Source organism: Drosophila erecta, unplaced genomic scaffold, assembly GCF_003286155.1.
Source record: "Drosophila erecta strain 14021-0224.00,06,07 unplaced genomic scaffold, DereRS2 tig00000058-arrow-arrow-pilon, whole genome shotgun sequence".
Classification (NCBI taxonomy): Eukaryota; Metazoa; Arthropoda; class Insecta; order Diptera; family Drosophilidae; genus Drosophila; species Drosophila erecta.
Window position 1 is genome coordinate 28853 of NW_020825203.1, and position 26735 is coordinate 55587.

Below are 26735 nucleotides of genomic sequence, written 5' to 3' on the forward strand. Positions count from 1 at the left end.
CATCTACCTCACCCCGCGCAGAACTGCACAAGAGGTAAACAAACTTTGCTTATCAGTAAAACCGAACTGTTTATGCTCTGTTCCGGACATTTGGGCCCGCAAATTATTTGCTGAATATTAAGACAATATAAAAACAATGAATGAAAACAGTTTCGATGACTCTCAGCTTATAAAGAAGCAGATTGATCATGAAAAAATGTTCTCAATAGCTGGAAAATTACCTAGTAAGATTAGAGACGAGTGCCGATCAGAAATTCAACGCATTACATGCAATAAGTCTCAAAGCAGTCCCACCACAACAACAGTGACATTTTCTAGTGCCAGTAGCAGCACCATATACACAATGGCAAATCCCACAATGAGCAGCATCTGTTCTGGTTCAAGTGTAGCAAACCAAGAATGTTCCCAATTGACCAGCCCCGACATTGCAGCAAAAAATCTAAGCGGTGCTGCCAGAAGATTACTGGATGATCAAAATCGGAAAGCAGGCAAGAGAAAAAATGCAAAGCCACTGTCCCCCATCCTTAAACCGAAAAGAGTGAGCAGTACCCAGGGCCCGCACTTGGTCCCCACAATTAACCAGAAGGCAAGCTCTAGTAACAGGTTTGCTATTCTCGACACGGACATCATTACTAATGAAGAAAACGGGGAAGACATGATGTCTGAGGATGCCGATGATGCTAGTGCCCGCATGGACGAATTTCAATCTGCAGAAAACAATACTGCCAATAAATCCCAGGAAACATCTAACGCCAACAATCAACTCAAAGATTTTAAAAAACCACCCCAAATTGTTGTTAATATTAGCAACTTAAATGACCTATTTGAGCTCATACAAGAAAAGGCAAGTCTAGATAACGTCGTAGTCAAAGCTAACCAAGGGGAAACAGTCAGAATATTTCCCAAAGACAGTGACACTTACAGAAAAATTGTTAGCTATATGGATGAAATTGGTATGCAGTTTCACACTTACCAAATGCTGACAGAAAAAGCACACAGAATTGTAGTAAGGGACTTACATCACAGCACACAAAACAAAGATATAACGGCCGATCTGAAATGTTTAGGCTATGAAGTACTTCACATTCACAACCCTAGTTCAAGGGTTAATAAAGATGAAAAACTCAATATTTTTTTCATTAACATTAAGCCCTGCCCTAATATTAATGAAATTTATCACGTGAAGACCCTTTGCCGACAGAAAATACGGATCGAAAGGATGCGAAAGTCTAGTGAAATTGCACAATGTCGACGTTGCCAGGAGTATGGCCATACAGCTAAATACTGCCGCAGACATCCAAATTGTGCCAGGTGTGGTGAAAATCACCAAACCACACAATGTACACGTCCTGTAGATGCTCTGCCCACATGCTATCACTGTTCTCACGATCACATGGCTAGTTATAAAGGTTGCCATAAGTACCAGGAGCTTCTCCGCAGATCTATGGGGCCTGCGAAGAAGGCGAATCACTTAAATAGGCAGAATCATGGGTTCAACCATAGAGATCAGCAACAGTTTCCTTCCGTGCAGATTAATCGCCGTAAGAGTACTAACCAGTCAACTGAAGATCAGCAACCAACACAACAACACCAAAATATGGTACAGCATCAACCATCTATAGGCCCTGGGGTAAATACAAAAGTATCCTATGCCACAGTAGCAAAAGAATACTCTAATACAACTCCCTCCAAGGATGGACCAGCTCAGCGACGTTTATATAACTTACAAACGCAACAGTTATCGCAGCAACAACGACTGAACACTCAGCAAAATAATTCACTTGACGTCCAAGCATTGTTACAACAGCAACAACAACAGTTCCAAGAATGGCAGCAGCAAATGCAACAACAACAACAACATCAGTTTCTTATGTGGTTGCAACAGCAGCAACAAGATCAGCAACATCACAGAAATCAAACCAATCAACGACTTGAAAAGCTCGAAAGAATGGTATTTGAAATAACCACCATGTTAAAGCAAGGAGCTGGGAATGAACATACCTACCAGCTTTCTAACAACGCTCCACACCCACAATGAATCCACTAAAGATTCTTATTTGGAATGCCAACGGCATTTCAAGAAAAGCTAAAGATATTGAGCTTTACGCGCACAATAATAGCGTGGACATTCTTCTTGTGACGGAACTTAGAATTAAAAGAGGGGATACTGTTAAGATATATGGTTATGCTTTCTATCCAGCATTTAGGCCATCGCAAAATAATAATAGCGTTGGTGGAGCAGCCGTGTTCGTTAGGACAACTCTTCGCCATTTCCCGCAAAGGGTCATAGAGACACGCAGCATACAAATGTCTACAGTAAAAGTAGCTACAGGACTGGGTGACGTGCAGTTCGGCGCCATTTACTGTCCTCCCAGTGTTAGTATCGACGAAAGACAATTTACTGACACAATACGCTCTTGCGGCCAACGGTATATGATTGGTGGCGACTGGAACGCCCGACACTGGCTTTGGGGCGACACCTACAATTCACCCCGGGGGCGTGAGCTAGCGGAAGCCATCTCTATCACTGGAGCTAAGATACTTGCAACTGGTTCGCCAACCAGGTATCCTTATGTACCCAGTCATACGCCTTCCTGCATTGACTTCGCGGTGCATCATGGTATACCAGATTCCCTAACAAGTATAACACAAAGTTGGGATCTGGACTCCGATCACTTGCCTTTGATCATCAGTATTGTGACAGATAGTACCCATGTGAATCCAAGTCCACGATTAGTCAACAAGCACACTGACCCGCTCGCTTTTAGTCAACAACTGGAGAGCATGATCCCGTTGAACATCACGCTAAATTCTGGTGAAGAAATTGAAATGGCTGTTGATCACCTTACGCAAAGTATTCACAGGGCTGCGACTGCATCTACGCCTTCTGTTCCTCGGACAGGCACCCCCTATGGAATATCCCTAACAAGAGAGGCTAGAGAGCTCCTGACACAGAAAAGGAGACTCAGAAGGCGAGCAATCCGATCTCAAGATCCCTGGGACCGCATCTTATGGAACCGTGCTGCAAAACAACTACGAAATGTGGTAAGAGACCTTCGAAGTATCTTTTTTGAGCAGAAGCTGGCTTCTATGGACTATACGGTGGATGCTGGGTATTCACTCTGGAAGTCCACCAAATCCCTCAAAAGACAACCGTTCAGACAGGTACCCATTAGATGCCCGGGAGGTGAACTTGCTAAAAACGAGGAGGAACAGGCCAATTCCTTTGCAAATCATTTGGAGACTAGGTTCACCCATTACCAATTCGCTACAATGGAGCAGAATCGAGAGACGCTTGACAGCCTAGAGATACCCCTACAAATGTCGCTACCAATTAAACCAATCAGGGTTGAGGAAATTGCCGAAGTCATTAAATCAATGCCAATAAAGAAGACTCCTGGCATCGACAATGTCTGTAATGCCACGTTAAAAGCGCTACCTCTCCGAGCCATCCTATACATGGCGAAAATATTTAATGCTATATTTAGGGTGCAGTCCTTCCCAAAGCAGTGGAAAATGGCAGCAATTCTCATGATACATAAGCCTGGGAAACCTGAAGAGGATCCGGAATCGTATCGGCCCATAAGTCTGCTGTCTTCGCTATCCAAGATATGGGAAAGGCTGATTGCCAACAGACTAGGTGACTTTATTAAGGAGCGCCGTATCCTCCCAGATCACCAGTTTGGATTTCGACAGGGACACAGCACTGTGGAGCAGGTTCACAGACTGGTTAAGCACATTATTCAGGCGTTTGACGACTTGGAATACTGCAATGCTGTATTTATTGACATGCAGCAAGCATTTGACAGAGTCTGGCATATCGGCCTACTCTGCAAAATAAAAAAGCTGCTTCCAGCACCATACTATGGAGTCCTGAAATCTTACCTGGAAGATAGGAAGTTCATGGTCAGGGTCAGAAGCACCTACTCAACCCCTTGCTACATGAGAGCTGGAGTTCCGCAGGGCAGCGTCCTCGGCCCGCTGCTCTACTCAATATTTACCGCGGATTTGCCTTGCCCAAATATGCACCATATGGAAGCTCCCAGGAAGGCCCTACTCGCCACTTACGCTGACGATATCGCACTGTTATACAGCTCCAGTTCTTGCACTGAGGCAGCACGTGGCCTCCAAGAGTATCTCAATACTTTGGCTGCATGGTGCAAAAGATGGAACTTAAAGGTAAATCCACATAAGACCATCAATCCTTGTTTCACCTTGAAGACTCTCATTAGGCGCACACCACCCATACAATTTGATGGCGTAACCCTAGAACAACCTCTGCAGGCTAAATACCTTGGGATCACCCTTGACAAACGGTTGACCTTTGGCCCACACTTAAAAGCTGCGGCACGGAGATGCGGTCAGAGAATGCAACAACTGCGATGGTTGATCAACAGAAGAAGCACCATGACACTTAGAGCCAAAAGGGCAGTATACGCCCACTGTATAGCCCCGATCTGGCTATATGGAGTGCAGATCTGGGGTATTGCTGCAAAATCGAACTATAAACGCATTGAGGTCTTGCAAAATCGTGCAATGCGTGCCATCACCAACTGCCCATACTATGTACGTAGCTCAACCCTTCATCGGGACCTTAATCTGCATACAGTGGAAGAACAGATCTCAAGGCACACAAGCAGATACAGTGATAGGCTTAAAAGACACCACAGCATGCTAGCAAGACGCCTACTCCCTGCCAGGCCTCTAAGAAGGCTTAAAAGAAAGGGCTTTGCCAAAACAATTGGACAGCTTTAAAGACCCCCTCGACGTTTGAGACTCTGTTGTTAGTCTTCCCACGATAAGTGAGAAGTTTGGTTATATTATTTATATGTTTAATTGCAATGTTATGGTACTAGTACTGCATGTACGGATTCGTCGCTTTATAATAATAAACATTTAAAAAAAAGCCCCAAAATGTAACTCAGGTGCATTGGTTAAAAGCTCAGTCGTTTATTAAATGTTTTCAGTTTTCAAAGTTCCAGTGTCATATTCATTTTCCACTTCTTTTCGCTTATTTTTATGAATTTTAGCAGACTACCAATTGCAAAGCAAACAATTGAAAAGTGAAGACGAGCCCCGACATATCCATTGCAATGGCAATTATGCAGATGCAGCCTCCCAAGCTATTTGCACTTCATGCATTGACCGCTCCGCTTGTTTGCTTTTGGCTGGGATATACACTGTACAAAATAGTATATTTTTAAATAAATATCTTTATATTACAGCGATTTAAGACCTCTAATTAGTCAAATATAAGAGGTATTATGTATTTTATAAGGACAATATCTTACTTGTCTAAGTTTCTTCCTGTGCAGGTGTGTGTGAGTCTGCCAACGCCTATTGCATAAATATTTTTACTGGTTTCTTTGGCACATCTGCTCTATGGCTGGGCAATTAAGCAAAATGTACGTACATAAAGTTACAACGTGCGTCTTCGTTAATTAGACTAAGGGTCGTTAAAGGGGGCATGTGCAGTTGGTCTATATGTCAACCGGACCTGAGTTATGCAAAGTATGCATACAATACAATATAATCCATATTGTGGCTATGCGAAACGATCGTCGTGGTTCACTGGGTACCATTACATATGGTACCTAGACTTTTTCATGTTAGGACGATCGTCAAAGAGGCATTGGCATTTATGGTAATTACGGGGTGCAATGAACCTAAAAAGTTGGTAAAAACATTTGCATGGAGTCAAAAGGTAAACAGTAATATATCGTTTTATATTTTTTCTACTTGTGCTAATTTTAATTTCTTAAGCCGCAATCTTAACTGCTGCATAAAATATCTTGAAAATGCAATACTCGTATATTTATTAGCGACTTTCTTTTCGCAGCTTGAACATAATCACCGCTGTAGGCTTCAGACAACTCAATAAAATGCCATCCTTTTCGTACTTTATTTTATGAAAAGCGATATAAAACTGAGCCGCCCTGAAGCAACCTTTCACAATGCCACAAAAATGTGCCAAAAAAAAGTACAGAAAGTATAAAAAATAAACACAAAACCCCAGAAGGCAACACCCGGGTCCAAGCAAAGTGCGCCAATTTCAGTCGGAGATGACGTTAATGGAGCAGATGCCAACAGCCGGTCTCAGTTTCAGATTCAGATTCGTTTTCAAGCTCGGAGTCAGTTTCAGTTTCAGTTTGAAGCGCGGCTCAATGGAAAGAGAGTACGCAGCTACCGCGCAAAGTTACGTGATTTACTGTACAGTGGGAAAAAATATGGCTTAAATATATGTATAAATATATTAATGTAATAAATACATTTGAGGATTTAATATTCATAATATAAATATTACTATATAACTACATATATTCACTGATAGGCATTTTTCACACTGCAAATTATTTTGTAATATTAATCTAAACTGAGAAATAATATAATAAGAAATGCAAGAAAAATAAATAAATTATACCTTCATAATTATATTAAAATATACATCTATACACCAAAGATAAAGTAAGCTTTTGCATCAGGTGACTGTTGTCAATACACAGATCACGTTTTAAGCAGGTCTGAGTCATGACATATACCCTGTTTTCTTTCAGTGCAGAGCCCAGCTTTCCGCGGAGAGCGACACTGCGTTGGAATTTTAGCGCGTGTTGCACAGCCGCAAACACTCTCGATTTTCAACTCAGTTGCCTTGCAGACGCGCAGCAGACAAGTTGTCAATTGAAACACGGTGGGCACTCGCTAAGGAGTTCAAATCAAGTCGAATTGAATTGAACCGAAGATACGTTAGTTTAATTATGCCATTCGTATGTGCGTTGCGTTTTGTTGTTGCTGAGAAACCAAAAAAAAAAAAAAATTGCAGTACTGCCGAAAATAGCAAGGCATTTTTGAGACCACTAACTTTCATTTTTATGCGATCCGAAATTTCTGCGTGATGTTTGCTCAGTTTATTAGCAGCAATTTGGGCAGTTAGCGTGTAAATGAATTTACAGCAGTAAAAAATGCCGAAAGAAGTCAGAAATCAATCAGGGCCTAAATGAGACAAGGCCAAACTGTAAAGGAAAAACAAATGTAAATAAATAAAAACCCAACCAAAAATAAAAACATAAAAAAGCAGCAACAATACGAAGCTCATTGAACAAAAGTGAGAGTGATTTCCAAACCGCGTTGCTGTGTTGTTGGCTTTGTGGATTTTTGTATTTACGCTTTTATTTCGAGCCAGACCCAAAAAACATAGTATAGTATAGCATGGTATGGTATGGTGTGTGTGTGTGTGTGTGTGTGTATGCATATCGCATTTGAATCGAAATCGTGTAAACAAAAGCGGCCAATGACAACTTGGCAACTCAAATATTTCAAATATTTATCCAAATGACGCACCTGCTTTTTTTCAAGCGAACAACTGACCAACCTCAAGTCAGAAATCGGGTTTTCTGAATGTTGCGCAAACGCGGCAAAAAACGGACTGGTTCGCAGCAAAATTCTGCAACAAATAGTAATCATATCTGGTGGCATGAAGTAATCGCCTGTGTGTAATTGCAGTTTCTGCGGCTCCACATAAATGCTGACTGCTGCTGCTGGTCATGATGTCTTGGCCAAAACAATGGGGCTTCGCTAGCCTCTGGCTGCCCGTGCTGATCGGCCTGCTCCACAGTAAGTAACTGCCTGCCAAATCGCTCGAATCGCCCAGATTGGAGCATTTGTAACCGGTCCAACTACTTCAACCGATCCGGCGACAGTCTATCGAGATCTTCGGGTGACTCCAAGACAGACTTTGGCACCCTGAGCTCTCATATGAGCTTCAACTTGTTGCCGGTCTTTGTGTCAAGGTCGTCGGATCGCCGCAGTTGTTGTTTAACCTGTGGTTCGTCTATGGGTCTCATTGTCTGTCTCGCAATGTGATTCGTTTTTATTTTTTGTGTTTTATGGCGGTGCGGTGCTTAATGAGTTACCTAATAGTTCTTGTATAGTACGCTTTGCGATCAAAGTACAAGGAGTACAACCATTAAGTATTTTTCCATTGAAATGGAAAACTAGTTGGGTACATGAAAAAATTATAATAAAATAATTAGATTAAGTCACAGAATTGCTTTAAATAGATTTCTTAATTAATTTAGTATAAGTATAATTTCCTTGAATTCTAAATAGATCTGCTGATTACAACTAATCAAGTTTGTTTCTACATGAAATTTGTTTAATCAAAGATAACTGCTATGCACAAGGTACGATTACAAAAGTTTATCTAGATAAAGTTGTATTACTTTCGATTTTTAAGCGACCTTCAAAGTGAAACGGACCTTAGAGCTGTAAGACATCAAGCATACGCATTGTTAGTCATCTGTGAATCCGAAAACCCAAGACCATAAAGCAGTTACATAATCCGCCCTAAAATAACTGGCCAAAAATTTACATAAGTGCTGGGACTTGGCCGGCAGAAGAGAGATACAATCATTGGGCTCAACGTGTAAATGAAATATTGTATAATTACAGCACAAAATGCATCAGCTTTCATTGTGCCCCAGGAACTGCCCTCCATCTTATCCATAGTTTACTCCAATATACCACCGATTAAAAAGGGTAAGCTGATGCGTATGTACCTCGAACCATCTAATCCATGCGATTTCTTATTAAACAGGAACTGATTCCCGTTTGGGCTTTGGTTTTCGCCTGGGCGAGCATGCGGACTTTCAGGTGATGGTGGAACTGGGTCCCCAGAAGGAGACCCGTCCTATCGGTGAGCCCAAGCAGGATGATCAATCGTTCAACAAGCGCCAGGTGAGTCAGAGCGATCAGAAGGCTCTGGCCCGTCAACTTTACCGCCAGCAGGTGATGGAGGAGGCGGAGAGATTGATGACCTCCACGGAGAGGAATGGGGCCAGCTGGCTGGAGACCTGGTCGAATGGCATGAAACCGCAGAAGCCCAAAACGAGGGAACAGCTCAAAAGACCGGCAAAAGAAAGTGCGCCAGGCAATTATCAGAATGCACAGGCAGCAGATCCCTCCAATGCCATAAAGCAGCTGCAGTTGCTCTACAAAATGGCCACCAGTTCCAGCACCACATCCACCACAACAGTGCCTCCTGCCTTCGCAGGAGGATCCCTCAAATTGGGTGGTCCAAGTGGCTTTAGGCTGCCTCCACCTGCTCTCAGCCAGGACACCAACACGCTGAGCAATCCTGATCCGCTCAAGAGCAAGAGTGAGATCACCAAGGAGCTAATGGATGTCAGTCTGGAGACGGACACTTAGGTTGTGCGCTTATCTAGTTACTAATTAACCTCTGTATACAAATACTAGTGTATTTGGGTGCTTAGCAAATCTGTGTGTAGTATGGCTTAGCTATCTTTTGTAAATAAAATTAAAACTAAACTTAAGTTAGCGAATCGTTTTATTGGCCAGCCTGCAAGTAGGCAATAAAAAGTAAATAAAAGTTTATTCAAATCGAGCTCATGTAAAAATCATGTATAAAGGTAAACTACATTTTAAATTGCTTAAATATATTAATAACTGCTTGTATATTAAACGTTAAAAGTTTCTGGAGGCATTTGTATTTTTTTACTGTATATAAAGATTTTGGGTATGTAGCGCACTGCTATATTCCCCATTAAAACACCAACATTTTTCTTTCTTTTTAGTTACGCTTTATTATGAACTTACAAATGTTTAAATTAATTACATAAATATTCAATAGTACAAAGTTACATGTTTTATCAACTTAGCTATACTATCGGCACATCTTTATGTATTTCCCTACTTGCATAAGTATTTTGTTCATCTAAGCTAGACAGTAGTTATGGGCTACATTATAAATTAAACGAAACATATGGGGCACAGCAGCTGATCGTGGATCGACAATAGGATGAGGTCCTTCCACCAGCCGACTGTGCGCTCTGTGGACATACAGAATACTATAAATCATTTAGGCTACATACATATTGCCTACAGTTACATATGTAGGCGTACTAAAGTAAATATTACTTATAAATATAGTCAATTTCCATTTAGCAGACGAGTGCATCGGTGTATAGTGGTTTTTGGGTTTTTTGTATGGGTATGAGATGTTTGTGTGTTCTTTGTGCGAAAAAACCATGCAGTGTCTATAAAAATAATGTCTTTCATATCATGTTTTTCTCTGTGTACTGAGTGTTCGGTGCCTTTCGGTCTATAGTTCTCTGATTAAGGGATGGCCAAATTAAAGCCCCGTAATCTCAATGGTGCAAGTAGCAACTACTATAACTTGTGCAGATGATGATTCTCGGTGGGTCGATATCTTCCACTTGGCTCTCATTCCCTTCCGCTCGTCAGGAACAGCAGTGGCACCGAATTAGTCTCACTGGCGATGTGAAATCACTTCTCGTTCTTGAGGGGCACACCCTCCTCCTGGGTGACATCGCTGATCCTAACACGCTCTGGCGGATTGTTCCACGACTGCAGTTCACCGCTGCCAAGGATGGCGAACACCACTGCTCCCGAGATGTAGGTGGCTGCTAGAATCCAGAATACAATTTGCCACGAATGGAAGGATTCCTGTTGGTTTCATAAAATACTCAGGTTATTATTTTATCTAATATAGAATTTCAAGCTAGATTCACTCACATCCTTGTAGGTGAGGGCTCCCACCATCCACGTGGAGAGGAAGCCACCAAAGGAAGACAGCGTGTTGGCCAGTCCGAAAATGGTTCCTCCAAAGTTCGGGGCAATATCCAAGCCATTGCCCAGATAACCAGCGGTCACAGCTCCATGGGCAAACAGGGCCAGCGAGAAGATGGTGACCGACCAGGTGGCATCGTAGCCCAGGAACACTTGCACAATCATCAAAAGACCCGGAATCACAAGAGCTGTAAATAAGAAAAGATTGTTTATGACAAATGTATCACAAAGAACACTTTGTATGCTTGGAATATCCTAAGTGATATTACAATTTACTTACCAAAAGTAGTGAATAGCTTCCTGGTGGCAGTAGTGCTCAAAGTGCCCTTCTTGCGCAGGTAATCAGCCAGGTAGGATGAAGCCACAGCCATAACGTATTTACCCAGATAAGGCAGCGACGAGAACAAACCATTCTGCAGAAGAAGAAATATATTAGTAAAGATAAAATCCCCGGTAAGCCTTGGCCAACAAACCCACCTTTTTGATATCGAAGTGCAGAATCTTGGACATGAAAGTGGGCAACTGATTGACCACGGTGAAGAATCCAAATACGGCCAAGCCGTGACAGATGATGATTGCCCACACAGCCGGGGAACAGAGCAGCTGGGCCCAGGGCACATGGCTCGGGCGCTTCTTGGAGGTAGTTGTGCCAATGGCGTCCTCAATTTCCCGCCTCTCCTCGGCAGAAATCCTGGGATGAGTGGCAGGGGTCTCATAGACAAAGGTGAACCAGGCCAAGGACCACAGCAGACCCACGGCTCCTGTCAGATAGAACACACTGGCCCAGCCAGCGACGGAGATCAGGTAGCCGCAGATGGGCATGGTGATTGCAGCACCAAGAGAAGAAGCTATGGAATAAAAAATTTATGTTAGAGAAAGGAAGTCTTTACAATACAGGTACGAAGCCTCTCTTGAGCGGACAACCAACCTGTCCGCTTAAGGGAGTTTCTACGGACAAATAACTCCTACTTACCCATCATGTTGGACATAAACTTGGAGCGCTCCATGGGCGGAATCCAGACGGCGGCGACTGGGTGAATGGCTGGCCAAGATGCACCCAGCATGAAGCCGAGCACCACTCGCACCACGATGAGCACCACGTAGTTGATGTGCGCCGCCAGCGGCGTGATCAGGGTAAGCAAACTGGCCCACAGCATGGAATGTCCGAAGACGCGGCGTCCACCGATTAGCTCGGCAAGACGACCGCCCGGCAGTTCGGTGAGGATGTAGCCCCAGAAGAAGCAGCCCAGCACGAAGTTGGTCTGATATGTGTCCCACGGGAAGCGCTCCTCGTACACATCCACTCCGTCCGGCGATGCAGTGCTATTGACCGCCGTACCGTTCCCCGTTAGAGTGGCATTTCCCGCTGATGTGACATTGGGTCGGACCATGTCCACGATGGCAATGGTGAGGTTCACTCGCAGGGCGTAGTTCAGCATGAAGCCGAGCATGGTCAGCAGGTTCAGAACTTGGCGGCATGACAGGAAGTCTGGAAGGGAAGAGCGGTGTCCAATTAATGATAGAATCCAAGGCAAATGATACTGTAGTACATGGCGAATAAGTCGGAGCTTCGCCAAATTCGTCGGGGTCGTCGAAAGGTTAGGCACTTAAAATTCAGCTCTGGAATATTCCCAAGCTGCCGAAAATCAGGCGACCAGCGACTAAATAAAAACCCACCCAGGGAACGACCCAATTTCTGATAACAAAACTTTACTACATTTAAATTGAGCAGTATAACCTTTGAAGTTATTTCTTCAAGTAACATTAAACAATATATATACAAATAAAGTCTACCTGGATTATGAGCCTCTGTTAATGTATAAAAAGCTAATACACGTTTTGTTTACACCCATTTGAACTGATTTGTTATCAACTCACTACATCCCGCACACTACACTTATTATCTGATGTAATCTGTTGTTTTCATTACACGATGCAGCCCATATAAAAGCATTAATTGCCCATATTAATGAGCCAATAAAATCGCAGTGAGAAAACTTAACCGTCGTTGTCAAGTGACCTCAATAGCATATCGAATGGCCCATGAATTTGATTTGAGGATCAACGGATTGTGGGTGCAGCTGGATTTCAAGGAGAAGACAGGCCAAGTGAATCACATTCTTTTGAAACCAAAGACATGAACTCGAAGATCATTAAGTGGTGTCCACAAGCAACTCGGACTCAGCCTGTCACTTTTTGGGCGCTTATTAAGTGGCAAAGTGCATTGTTCGCGCGGGCTGCATTTTTCGCAAATCACATTAATAAATTTCAAGTGGCATTGAACCCCAGTCAGCTCACACTTCAATTTCAGGGAAATGCTCACAAGTGTCGGTGTAAATTTATAAGCCAACCGATTTTAATAAATAATAAAGTGGCTCCAAATGACTTTCCCATACAAAAAGAAGGTGAAAAAATGAAAAAATCGCTATCAGCTGGTGGAAGCGGCTATCGGGGCCAGTCTATCGCCTGTCTGGACGGGACACGCCCACCCCGCTGATTATGGCCACAATATCATGTTAATGTCATGCAAAAAAATACGAAAATAACGCCACTCGGCTTGTCTAGACATCGGTGAGCATCATCAAACGAGCGGGCAACAATAAACCGAAACACTCGACTTGTATTCAAATTAGCACTCGAAAATAACCGAAACTGAACAATCAAAAAAGCGTTAAAAAATACGAAATCTCTAGTCATGTTTGCTATAAATTCTCGATTCCATATAACCAGAAAAACGTGCCCAAAATACACAAATACAAATAAGTCACAAAATATAGGCAAGGTTTCGACTTGGTGGACGAAATCGAATAGGATCGCATCGGATCGGACCAGAACTATAGCCAAATCTCGGGGGATATTGCGAACTCAGGAGGTGGAGGTCTGTGATTAGCATTGACCAAGAGGGTACGTCATTGGGAAAGTTTAGATCATTAACAAGTAGCGCTCTGTTAATTTTTTGGGGCATGTCCGGACACCTGACACCTCATCAGCACCTCAAATCAATGCTAAATAAGCGTGTGCCGCAAATTACCGCCACTATATATTGATAAGGATTGATTTGTGCGACTTCCACTTCCACAGGGGAAATAAACTATAATAAATTAGAGTCATAATCTGGCAAGGACTATGCATTTAAAGTAGTAAATGTTCTTATCTGACATAGAATATAAAAATTGGTGTGGCCTATTTTCAATAAATTAAATTCACAAAGTTGCACTAAGATTGGCGAACAACTTTTGAGGTTTCGTAATTGTATAATAACTCATAAATCAATCCAGTTATTTAACTTGTAAACTTAAATTCCCATTAGGCACATATTTTGGATGATAATTAATGGAATGGAGTTTGAGACAGAGCTCTAATTTGTCTGTTAGAACTCAGCAAGGGTTCTGAAACCGATCTTACTCATCATCTCGAATTCTGAAATGTGTGACTCCTTCCCAGAATTTTAATGGTTAAAACTTGTTTGCCTCCAACAGAAGAGTTCTTGATTAATTGTCGCCTCGAACTGTTCATTTGTTTAAAGCTTTGTTTACCAACAAACTATTGCCTTGTGTTGTTTTCTGTTATCTTTTTTGCCAATAAATTAAGTGAAGGCCAGACATGATGTTTACAGCCGAGAGGCACAGAAAACCGGCTAAAATCGGTCGAAATTATTTGGGTATCCAACTGCCGGGTCAACTTGATTTTTAAGCAACTGTTCTCAGAATTTCGCCTGTCTCGTGCGAATACTTATTTGGTTAGGCTCCGTTCGTTTCCTTAGTTTATTTAATTTTATTTTATTTTTGCTGCGATCTTCAGCCTTTATTCGCTTTCGTTGATGCTCTACTTGGGTTTAAACAAGTCCGCCAGTCCGCGCCAACATCAAAATCCCATCAAAGAAAGGCAGAAACTTAAAAATAGCCGGCAAGTAAATAAAACGAAATGAATATGGGCAAAACGTGATACTTAAATTACTGCTTTTTACGATCGAACAACAAGTGAATCTGAGTTCGTTCGTTACGGGGTTCATTGATTTCTCGGGAAAATCTTGAATTTATTCGCCAAAAACAGCGGACCAACTAAGTGGCACTTGAAGGGAAGATGAGCTCGATCGATAGTTGGGTTTTTAATATTTTCGAAAAGACGCATCATATCCGGCACTTTTGGGTTGACGCAAAAGCAATTTCGAAAATGTCTTGTAAGATTCTAAGTACATTCCGTCTGTTATTCTTTTCAATCTATTTCATTTGTGTATATTCCGTTTTCCTTTACACTTTCGGATCTATTTATAATGACTCTCTGTCGTTCGAATGCGGGCACTGGGTACACACCCACCGCTGATAATATCCAATCCCACTCTCGATTCTCTCTGGCCACTCCTGACCTTCAAAATCGGATGGGCCATAGACTGCTTTGGTGAAAGTTAGCCACCGATATCGTCATCAGCTGCGACCGACTGATATATTTTCTCCTCGAATTGGGTGGACGCATGTGATCGGCTTTCGGATTTTCTGGTGGAATGTCCTCAGCATTTGCGTGGGCATTTTGGTCGGGCCGAAAATTTTCCATTCATTCGCCGTCCAAAAGAAAGGCCCGCATCGGCGTCACATAAATGCGCACTTTTCCGTCAAGTTGCCAAGTCATTTTCCTGTCACGGGATCGCAGCGGGCGCAACGTGGCGTATGAGTTATGGCGAAGGCGCGCCAGCCACGAGCCCACTTTTCAGATTCGATTTGTAGCCATTTGTAGCCATTTGAGTTGTAGTAACTCCCACACACCTGATTTCCAATCGTAGTCACAACCGATTTGTGCAAACCTATGTAGTACTATGTGGGTAATAACCCACAAGGGGAAATGCAAAAGTTTTGCTTTTGAGATCAATCGATTTCCATGTGATCACGTTTGCAGTGGAGCTGCGGACGGTTTGTCCTCGATTTTCTGAAAAAATTATCAATCAGACCTTCAACTGAATATATGCAAATTAACGCCACTGCAGCCATAACTTGAAAATAAATCATGGGAATAACTGTTTGATATTATTCCCGAATGTTGCACTATTTTCAAGCGCCGAAAAGCACTGTATCGGTTCACAAACACCCAATATAGTATCTAAATCTGTCGGATGGATGGCATTGCCGCGTCGCCTTCTAGCGGCAATTATTGGCTTTGTTGTGCTGGCCAACTGCATTTCCGTTTGTAACTGATTTACGGAACTGGCCTCGTTGAAAGCGAGTGAATTGTAATGCCACGACGTCGACGACATTGTTTGTTTTCGAGTTTCTGTTGCTGTGGAACTGGTTCTACTTCAACAATAAGCAATAAGCTAATTAATTGCTGAATTATTGTGCCAATTGCTGTTTGTTGAAGGCACACACAGCCGCATCACTTATCACTTTTGTTGGGCAATCGACCATTGTGATTTACTGGCCATCTTGCGATGAACTTTCCCATCGCCAGCATCGCCATCATCGCCATTGTCCTAGATTCCTTTGAAGCGAGCTGGGAAATCTTCCATGGAAATTTACAATTGTGGCCCTGCACTTGTGGCGCTTGCCGTTCAAAGTGCACTCAGTTCTAAGAAGGAGGAACTTTTGTAGATTTACAGCACCAGACGAGACTGATAAGTATATGGAATGGAACGTCTGATGTCTGAAGCAGGAAATGCGGAACTTTTATTGACTTAGCTGCATTTGGCCATAAAGAGGCCCATGTAAACGTCAAAAGAGTGCCAATCTGATCACTTTAATCCAGCATAAGATACGACATGAATGTATCTTCAAGTTGCCATTTCCTCCGGCCATATCTCATAGATGCACGTGCCGGCTAATGAAGAGCTACAGGTTGTAAACAACTTGTCAGGGGTCTCAGACCCCGTGCTTATGTATACATTTATAGCTGGCAGTAAAAATATATGTATAAAAGGGGGCTCGTCGACAAGAGTCAATATTTTCTGGACCCACCGAAACTATCAGCAACTATTTCGCAAATGGGCGAAAACTACTGCCGAACTTTGGCACTCGAAACTGAGACACGCGTTGCCTTGACTAAGGACGGTCTTAAATACAGATTGGAATGAAAATATTTAGTATTATAATTACGATTTCAGAACCATCAATGGAGGCCTGCCTCGCCATATCTGACTATCGCTCACTCTGAATGATTAAGAGGTCTTGCGGGTCAAAACCAACTTTTTTTACTGTCTGGACTTGTTGATTCGATTAACGTTGGAACTTTTAATTGTCGAAATACTTGAAATTTCTGGTTCTAAGTTCAATTATTAAGTGTGCCATGTGCAACGGAAGTACAACGCTAGACATGAGATTATAAACAAATTCGATTTGCTAGCCGCGGCGCAAATAACTTCGAAAATTCCAAGAAATGGTTTCTGCTCAATTAAAAGCAATCTCGTTATTACACACTTAATTAATGCATATTAAGCAGACGGATGAAACAATTGAACCTGTTGCGGAGTTCGTACAATGGAGTGCCAATTATGGCAGTCATTAATAAAACTAAGGGATCAAGTAAACACAAATCGACGTTAAGTGACAAAAGTTTAATAACAATTTATCGTAAGCGGAATGAACGTAGTACCACATGCTCATTATTCATTACTTGTGGCGGGACTTGGCTGTTTGATTAATTCCAAACGACGACCCACAGTCTGTTGCCAAGGGTGAATACCCGCCGGATTCAAATGTGGATTCAAATGAGAATCGAAGCGGTTCCTCCGGGGAATTTTCAAGCGCAAATAAATGCTATAGCCCAGCCCAGACGAATTTTTTTTAGTCCAAGTTCTATTATTCGTTGAATACCACTTAATTTGAAAGCTTTTTTAGGAGTTTATAATAAATTATAGGTTTTATATCAAATTACAAATCAAATGTAATTTCTCTCTCAAAGTAATACTCTTTGTTTCCAATTTATATTGCTGCTAAATTATTTAACAATACATTTTCATCAATTTGTATTTTCCCACTTTTTGTGAAGCCTTTAAATAACAACTTTAGGCACCTTGAATTTTGTTTACACCAAGCACAATGTCAAAAAAACAATACAAACCTTTAAAAACCAGACATGAATCACACCTTCCTGTGTTATTTGCGAGCAAGTGAGTGGGTGTGAATTACACGGGTTTGTAATGAATATCTATACTATTAACTGTCTAATCGATATGAATTGCAGATTGTTTGAGTTTAATTGAATGTGTACTTGTCTCGTGGGACAACGTATCTAATTAGCACATTCAAAGTTAGTTTTGATACCAACTCCCCCTAATTAAAGGCTATAAACGAGTGCATTTAGAAATCTTGAGACGTATTTCTCACCATTTTTAATATTTCCCTGCTAATTGAACAATTTGACTTTTGGTTAGAGCTCGCAGCTTCACTATCATTCATGATTGCTCACGGGATCGACGAAATGTGCACTGAAACATGATATCACACACCCACCTCCTCCACTTCATCCACTTCACCTGTCTGATTGATTAATTGTCTGGCTCTAAAGTGCTAAACAGCTTCAAAAGTACGAATTAAACGGTAAACAGTCGGATGATCGTCTTCGGTGTGATATTAAAAAGTTCGCCACAACAACCACACACAAAAGTGATTCAATTAATTGCGAAATGTACTCGAAATGTAGTCCATGAACCTAGCATTCCATACGCAAAAACGGAACTTGAATTGTTAAACAATTTCAGGGGGTAGACGAGACCAACTAACGTGTTTAGTTAGCGTGACTGTGCTAATTTGTTTGCATAGTTCAATGCGTGGTACTCCGTGCAAATGTCATAACAATGGCGTCATGAGGTCGCCCAACTGCGCAGTTCAGTTGTCCGACGACGTGGGCGTGTCCTTGTCCGCATCGATGACATCCTGAGGATTCGAGGAGTGTGTACCCAAGGATGGATGGGTATGGTGTGGGTTTGGTATGGGTTTGGAATGGGGTCCACCAGGTGTCCATGATCGAGAAGTTGACAAGGTGTCGAGGCTGATACGATTAAATATTTATTACATTTCCATTGACACATCTGGGTCAGGTGGTTATAGCAAAACAAATCCATTAGATATGTTACAACATCTATAATTTGGGCTTTCTCTTACCAAGCTTTTATTTTGCCAATTTAGCGAATAATCTGTGATCGATCAGCTGACAAACGGGTAAAAAACGGGTCAGGGTAAAAATCCTTTATCAAGGATATACATTCAGAATATTCAAGTTATTCATTCGAAAATTTCTGAAACCTTTCCTGATGATCTTGCTTTATCATGACTAGCGCACAATAATCTCGAATATTGCTAGGGCAAATTGACATTCGATCGATGAACATTTGCAAAGGACAGATGGAGGAACCGGAAAGTCAATCAGCATTCAATTGAATCACACAGCCCAATTGATTTGTAACCTCCATACAAGTTGTCTCGTTGACACCAATCGTCCAGTTCGATGGAGGGGAGTCAGATCGATTTGTTTATGTTAGCCGAGTTGCAGTTCAATTGGCCATCAAACATGGGCACTCTGCTCGGTTTTCAAGCCGACTGACCCTGGCGCTCCCCATTTTTCAGTGGCGTCATGCGGTTTCTGGCCGCCTTATCGTTGCGCGGCTAGAAGCGCAGAAAAAAGGGGCTCGGCCATTGAAGAGCGTTGCGGTTCAGTGGGGCACTTTTGTTCTGGCACTTTCGACTGGCTGAACAGCAGGTGGAAACTGGAAACTCAATGCGGCAACCACAAATCTCTAGCTATTTCGCATAAATATTCAATTTCCACCCGAAAGTTCTTAAAGCACTAGGTATTAACTTAGAACATGCAGTTAATCAGTGTGGTGGGCTGTATGATATAACCAGGTTATTGGGTGGGGACTTATCACGTATCATATATCATATCATATCATTTTATCTACTTACTTCGCACTCTGTGCAGACCTCCTTTCTCCGTGTTGGACATGACGCCTCTAAGTGCCGCTCTGCAAGTGGAAATATACCAGAGGTTAGACGAATTGTATAAATTGGAAACGAAATATGGCAGGCGATATGATAGACATCTAGAAAATACGATATTAATAGTCTGCAAAGTTAATGAAACTTTTTACGAAGTAACCCCACCATGGTTTTCCCTACTCCTTCCCTTTTGGTTTTTTTTTGTTTTTTGGCAATCTTATCTTATCGCCGGTGTCTCGTGTTCGTACCTGAACGTGCCCACGAAAGGTATTTTCATCGGAGGAGGGAATATTCTGTACCATATACATATATGTGTCCCATGACTCAAGGCAATTATATCACACAAGCGGCTCTCGGCTCATTCATAACTACGCCACATGGTGCCCCTGCCCCCGCCCGGAACTCGGTCTCCGTTTTCCTTATCGCCGCCGTAGTCTGCGTCTTCAAATGCCGCCGCCCAGAAATCAGAAATTCTAAATATAATGATACGGAACTCACACGGACACTTGAGTGTCGTCCAAAGCGGCGCAAACTTGGCTACTTTCACGTCAAAGAGACTTGGGTAAAAGCCGTAGGCTAATCAAGTTTGCACAAGTGAAGTGATTCAGTAGTTAAATATATAGGAATGGATCTGATATGATATTTGTTATCTTTATATCTTTTTACCAGTGAAAATGTAGTTAAATTGATATGCATATATCTTTTTTAGACTTTCTGTGATACCGACAACTGCACTGGGCTGTCATTATCATTCCTTTGTTCAGTTCTACTGGCGCCGCGATAAATTATTGAAACATTGCGGTGGTGCAAATGGAAATTCATTGGCTATATGCGATTGGTTGCATGCTAATTATCGCCAGACACGTGAGGCATGTGAGGCAGACAGGGTCCTAGGTCTGAAGTCGGCCCTTAGCAACATGTGTAAGTTGGTACAATCAATTAACTGCCAGTTTATGTGGTGTTTGTGTTGCAAATATTTGCTGGCGTCCTGGCAACAACAAAAACAACAATGGCAACAAAACTATGCCCGCATGTTTGAGGAAAGGATATATATAGCCGAAATTAGTGTCCTTGCCTGTGTGGCATGTTGCCATGTTATTAAGCTGGCGTCCCCATGAAAAGTGGCATCTGCCAGCCAATCGAGTGGGCAATGACTATATACGACTTCTATATGGTCACATGTCGACATACGTCATCTTCCGACAACCCGTATATGTGGGCAAAATAACTCAATTCGCCACTTTTATCGCGGGAGGTTAGCCTCATCAGCGGATTTTTCTTACAAATAAAAGCAATTACGTTAAGAACATTAGTCATCAATAGGCCCATACACTAATGTACATAAGAGCATATATCATCGATAATGTAATTACTTGTACTATGTAGTTTGCATTGATTTCACTTTCTGTTTGGACTTAAAATGGCAAAAATAAATGAATGAAACTTGTAGTTACAGCAATTTTAAATCAAAATTAGTTAGCAGCTTACTATCTTAACCGAAGCATTAATTTTAAACTCACGGTTTTCTTAACAATCAAAACACGATCAAATCAGGCATATTTATGTCAATATGCTATAGTTAGCCGACGTTTAATTGGCATTTTAAATGTTTTGCGCCTTGAAATACAAATGAGTTATATGAAGTTAACTAAGCAATTATGACGCCGTTTTCAGGTTAACGATCTAGCGATCAGTATTAGATCATAACTTATTTTACAGACCTAGTGACTTTATCGGAAATAACACCTTTAATAAATACGCAGCTTAGATCTACTTAACTTTAAGTAATTGTAATATAAACAAATTGTTAGCAACATTTGCATTAGGAACTGGAACCCACCTTGCACTCGACGACAACTAACAAATGTTAGTTGTTTATGGCAAATTATATAATTTGTCTGCCACCAACCGATTTGCAATCCGTATACGTACGATTCAGTTTAACGCCGATTTGCATAAAACAAAACACACCAAGGGAACGAAAACCGCCTCAAAACCGCCAAGAAACCGCACGTGTTTTGTGTTTATTTTTGTCTGTTCTTCTCGATTTGTGTAATATCTCAGTTCCCAGTGGGATATTGAAAGGTCGGCAGACTGAAGACTGGGCTGTAGTACACTCGCACTCCGAACAAGAAACGGTTTTTAGAGTGCTGGATGGGACAGCTGTTGCTTATTTTTGAAAACGGCTAACGAGGAGTTTTCTAGCGCAAGCGCAGGCAATTCTAGAACAGTTTCGAAATCGAAATTCGAAACGGTGTTGCTGCCGTGGCCAGTTGCTGCTGCTGTCGCTCGGTTGTTGCTGCTGCGTACTCGCTTCACTCGGAGCGTTGGAACTGAACTGAAAATGCGGCCGCTCGTCCGCGGCTTTTTCTTTACTCCGGCCAAAGCGGTTCGTCGGCAGAGGCGTCGACGCCCCAGTCGCCGTCGCCGTCGCCGTCGCCGTCGATGTTGTCGCTGCGGCTGTTGTTGTTGCTGTTAGTGCTGTTGCTGTCATTCTTGTTGCTGATGTTTAAACTGCTGTTGTTGCTGCTGCTGCTTCTGTTAGTGCTGTTGTTGCCGCTGCTGCTGCTTCTCTTATAGCTGTTATTAGCGATGTTGTTGCTGCTGCTGTTGCTGCTGTGCTCGTTGTTGCTCCTTTTACTGCTGTCGCTGCTGCTGCTGTTATTTCAGTTGTTGTTCCTGCTGCTGCTGTTATGGCTGTTGTTATTGCTGCTTTTCCTGTCATTGTTGCTATTATTTCTGTAGCTGCTTCTGCTGCGGCTGCGGCTGCTGCTTCTGCTGCTTCTGCTGACGTCCGTCGTTGATGTTCGTGGGATGCAAAATTCAAATTCTTGCGGCGATTATTTTATTTTTGTGCTGTACCATCATATTCATCTGTCTTGTTTTGCGAACGTCGCCTGCGCTCCTTTTCTCTTTCTCCTCTTTCGCCTCTTTCTCCTCTTTCGCCTCTTTCTCCCCTTTCTCTTCTTTCCCTATTTTCTCGGCGCCGTCAGCTTGATTGCCCAGCTGCCATTATCCAGCTGGGATCGGGCCAAATCGCAGCGGATAGTCAAGACCCATTTGGCATGCGTAGCCAAAAGTGCTTATCAGCACTTGATTCGGCACAAAAAAACGCTGCCAAAGCAGCGAATCAGTACGAAGTGCTCAGTTTACGCGGCAATTTTGAAACATCAGTGCTTTTTGTTTTGACAGACATTTAAATATTTGACTAATAGCTTATTTGAACGAGAGATTTGTTAGTTTTTATAGCAGTTCTTGGAGCAGTTCTCACTCTGTACACATGATGAAATTCCATAGATCTCGCCCTTCAGAACTTATGGCGATTAGGTGCATCCGTTCAAGGACCCCAATCCTATGGAGAGCCCAAAATTGCAATCAAAAGCTGAATGTGTATGTTCATTTGCGTAGCTCAAACATGGAATACTATATCTATGAAATAAACAGGTTGTGAAAGTGCCGAATCAAATGGAGAAGCGAGTCCAGCGCTCCACGAGACTGGGTCGCGGTGAGGCCCTGTACCGCTCGTCGAAGATGGGGCAGAACTTCTCCGGGAACTTCTGCTGCAGGCACCGGATGACGGTGCCCGTGAGATAGAATCGCGGTGGCCAACGGCACTCGCACGGCGGGATGCAGGTGGCGCACTGCGCCTGCATGGCGTTCCACTTGCTCATGGTGGTTTCCAGCATGGGCGGCAGGCACTCCAGTCGCCACGGCAGCCGGAGATCCCGTGTGGTCCAGTCGCAGTCGCACGGCGGAATGCAAGTCATGCATATGAGCTCATCGGGTTTCAGGTCCAGTGACGATTCCACCGGAGGCTTTGCCGCCGCCTCGCACTTGTACATCGTGAAGCGCGGCACCATTCCGATGAGATCCTGGTACTTGCGCTCCTGCTCGCGGCGCAGCCACAGGTATAGCAGATCCCAATGGTCCAGATTGCGGGCACGCTCACGTAGGAGCTGCATCCGTCGGTACAGATCGCTCCTGCGCACCTCGTCGTAGTTCATTCCGGTCTGCGTGTGGAAGAGCAAGTACAGTTCATTGGGCTTTTCGCCCGGCAGCGTGATGCTGGATGAGAACTTGGTCAGCTCGAAGTGGAAGAGCATCCGGATGCCATAGGTTATGTGACGGATGTGATCGAAGTTCTTGATGTTCATCGCACACAGCGCGGAGGCGTCCAGGAGCAGCAGCTTCCGACCTGAGATCATGTTCACCCGCAAGGTGTTCTGAAATGAGCATGATGATCTTATGACACTGGAACTGAATCGTTCTGTATTACCTACCATATACTGAGGATAGCCGTAGCCATTGATCCACCGCCGGATGTCCATGTCATCCCACTCAAAGATCGATGGCAATGGCAACTTGTCCACCACAATGATACAGAGCTCTACAAGGGAATCGGGTGTGGTTCTAAACTGTATGGGTACATCGTCCTTATCGTACTTGGGACAGCCCTTTAGGAACTCATTCCGTTGGAATTTGGTGGGTGCCATATCCAAACGGATCTTGGTCTGCTTTTTTTTTCTCTGGTGGAGGAACTTGGTGTCCGCTATTCCATATAGATAGGGCATCTTGCATAAATTTAGCTCACAATCCCTGAGTCTTTTTCTAGATGGCTTAAAAAATATGTTACAACGAGAAACGCGAGAGAAATGGAGTGATAGCTGCTCCAAAGCCTTTGGGATCTTTACTGTGTCATATTTAAGATCTACTTTCTTATAGAGTAACGTAATATTTGATTTGATTCCAGCCAATGCCAGCGCTTTTGCATGGCTTCGTATTTCCATTTTGCCAGCACGTTTCGTTCCGTAAACAAGTCATCAGAATCTGGAGAAATCTGGACACGGCCAGACCAGGTAGATATCCACATGGGTACCCATAGCATCGAACCCCCGGCCCAAACATCTGTCCCTCAATCAGCACATGCCAAACGTGAGTTGTGACCCAGGTAGATGGTGATAGAACGATTGTATGGGAGTGGGCTGCATCGGGATTGGGTCGTTCCGACTCCTAACGGTGTTCGGTTCCTCCATTGTGGCCATGTGCTCATGTTGGTTGTCAAAACATGGTCAAGGGTAAACGCCTCCGGTTCGGATACCTGACAGCGAATATGTTTGCGGTTTATTAATGAATACCGCGAATATAGGTATGTACCTGTATGAAATGTATGTATAAACGTGTACATATAGAAATCGTTTGGATCGCTGAATCATCGCCGATTCGCTGCGATCGTCTCACGTGACGCACATATCGGAGGTGGCTTTAAGGGAAACACGTTTTTGGCCATTTCGGTCATTTGGGTATTGTAATGGTCGTTCGTTCGGCAATCAAGCAAAAGCCCAATAAACCTCATCAGGTTCATTTGGGCGAGCGCTTACCTTCATTAGCATGTGCCTGTCAATTTTTATTATTTTTTTGCAACAGTTTTTCGCCTTAAAATGTGATGACACTTTGTAATGTTTTTTTCCAGTTTTGGGCACATCAATTAGGTCTGTTTGCGCATGTTTTTAACACCAAGTTTCGTTTTTCACTTTATACATTTCGAGTCTAAGCACCGTTGACTAGAATTTTATGAATTTGGCGTCAGGATGGGCGGGGGCGTAGTTGGCGACGGAGTGGGCGTGGCAGTGTGCCTGGCTTATAATTTACTGGGATCGCAGTGTCGTCCCAGGGGGAAGATATGGTAATTATACCCCAATTGCTCGGGTAACCATTTAATGGGTCCATGCTCACACGTACAGTGGGCACTCTATTAAGAGATACGGCTTTTTTAACACGAATTGTTGTAATAATTTACGGGCACTGATTTGAATTGGCTTATCGCATACCTAGAAGTATGCAACATTTTTTCCATTTGTTGATTTGAATTTCCGTGATTTCTTATTCACAGAATTCAAATTAAATACAGTATTTTAACTACCGAATATTTTAGTTGAACAGTGTAGCTTATTTAAACTTCAAAGTAACTTACAAAGTCACATTTACGACTGCATAGCTGTAAATAAGCGTAAGTCATTAAATGAATATCTACGTTATTACTAGCACTTTTTCAAAATAAATGCCAATTCATTTGTATGCTATTTGACACACATCTTGTACCTTTTTGTCTACTGTACTTGGGGGCACTGAACTGGCATCTTAGACCGCAGAAGATTTCACTTTCGTTGAAGTCAGCGATTATTTAGCAAGGAGGAGGGGTGACGGGGGGCGTGTGGATGCGCCACCAAGAAAAATGAAAATGATACGACCATGTAAGGACGTCTACTGCCAACTGGGAGCGAACGACGATGGAATGGTGGCAACAATAAATTAAGGTCCTATTTTTGTAGCTAACTTGAATTACCTACCCGCGTTCCACGCCAGCAACTAGTTAACTAGTTAACAAGTTAGACCTAAAATAGAAGATGCCGCTGTCCAAGTGCCCAAGTGTCCAAGTCGAGCAGCGGAAGAGCAGAGGAGGCGACACACTTGGCTTGACCAACTTGCAATCGTGCACGGGAAAAAATCGTCGAGTAAGTGCAGTAGCACTTTATTTTATTTTTAATTTCCAAACGTAAGAAATCAGTAATTTGGGGTTTCATATATTTAAATATAAATACTAAATATGATCATCCTATGCCCATTCGAAATGCCATCCGAAAATATTGTTTTCTAGATGCGAGTGTATACAATATCATAAGGCTTAAATTATTTGAATTAAGCAATACTAAGATTCCTTTAGCACATGTCTTAATATAAAGCAGAATACATTAACAGGCCAGCTAAGATTTTTCTTTATTCCGTTACATATTGATTTCTCGGAGTGTAGCTCCAAAATGAAAATTAATAATGCAAATAAATTGTTAACTTTAAACGCGCAAATTCCAGTCTGCGCACATCCCGTGTGTGCGAGAGTGTGTGTGTTGGTGGGGAGTGTTGAAAAGGAGAAGGGGGGTGTCTGCAGCCACTTGAGGTCAGTTCGATCACGATCGCGTCGGCAGAGGCAGAGGCAGCGACTGCGACTGAGGCAGCGGCAGTGGCGGAGCAGCGGCCCCAAGATCACGACGAGCCTCCTTCGAAGTTTTCGGTCTCTGCCTCTTCCTCTTCGCACTGTCAAGTGGCGCGTGTGTGTGAGTGACTGGCTACACCTGAAGAAAATGCTACCAGCAACATAAGACTCACATGTTGATCTCATATTGCAAAACAGTTCCCAGTTTCGATGGGAAGTTT

At 42.8% G+C, this 26735-nt stretch overlaps 3 protein-coding genes across 5 annotated transcripts; 1 reads left to right on the forward strand and 2 right to left on the reverse strand.

The window, feature by feature from the left end:
• The first annotated feature begins 6624 nt into the window (after positions 1–6624).
• On the forward strand, positions 6625–9571 carry LOC113564229. Of its 3 annotated transcripts, none has more exons than XM_026979814.1 (4): positions 6625–6688; positions 7501–7611; positions 8449–8535; positions 8594–9571. In XM_026979814.1, the coding sequence occupies exons 2-4, from the start codon at positions 7542–7544 to the stop codon at positions 9202–9204; spliced, it is 768 nt and encodes a 255-aa protein (XP_026835615.1). In that variant the 5' UTR covers positions 6625–6688; positions 7501–7541; the 3' UTR covers positions 9205–9571. The 3 variants fall into 3 exon arrangements, with proteins under 3 accessions (XP_026835615.1, XP_026835616.1, XP_026835617.1); XM_026979815.1 differs by having other exon boundaries at positions 6644–6743; XM_026979816.1 differs by lacking the exon at positions 6625–6688 and adding an exon at positions 6751–7029.
• A 2-nt stretch (positions 9572–9573) lies between these two features.
• Positions 9574–21900, reverse strand: LOC6543510 (sialin). The gene is made up of 7 exons (XM_001968689.3): positions 21367–21900; positions 19494–19552; positions 11579–12094; positions 11083–11453; positions 10886–11018; positions 10552–10793; positions 9574–10482 (listed from the first exon to the last, which is right to left on the reverse strand). Exons 2-7 carry the CDS (start codon positions 19531–19533, stop codon positions 10303–10305), a joined length of 1482 nt encoding a protein of 493 aa, XP_001968725.1. The 5' UTR covers positions 19534–19552; positions 21367–21900; the 3' UTR covers positions 9574–10302.
• Positions 21901–22920: 1020 nt separating this feature from the next.
• On the reverse strand, positions 22921–24349 carry LOC6543503. Its single transcript, XM_001968688.3, has 2 exons — positions 23807–24349; positions 22921–23749 (listed from the first exon to the last, which is right to left on the reverse strand). Exons 1-2 carry the CDS (start codon positions 24311–24313, stop codon positions 22988–22990), a joined length of 1269 nt encoding a protein of 422 aa, XP_001968724.2. The 5' UTR covers positions 24314–24349; the 3' UTR covers positions 22921–22987.
• Positions 24350–26735: the final 2386 nt, after the last annotated feature.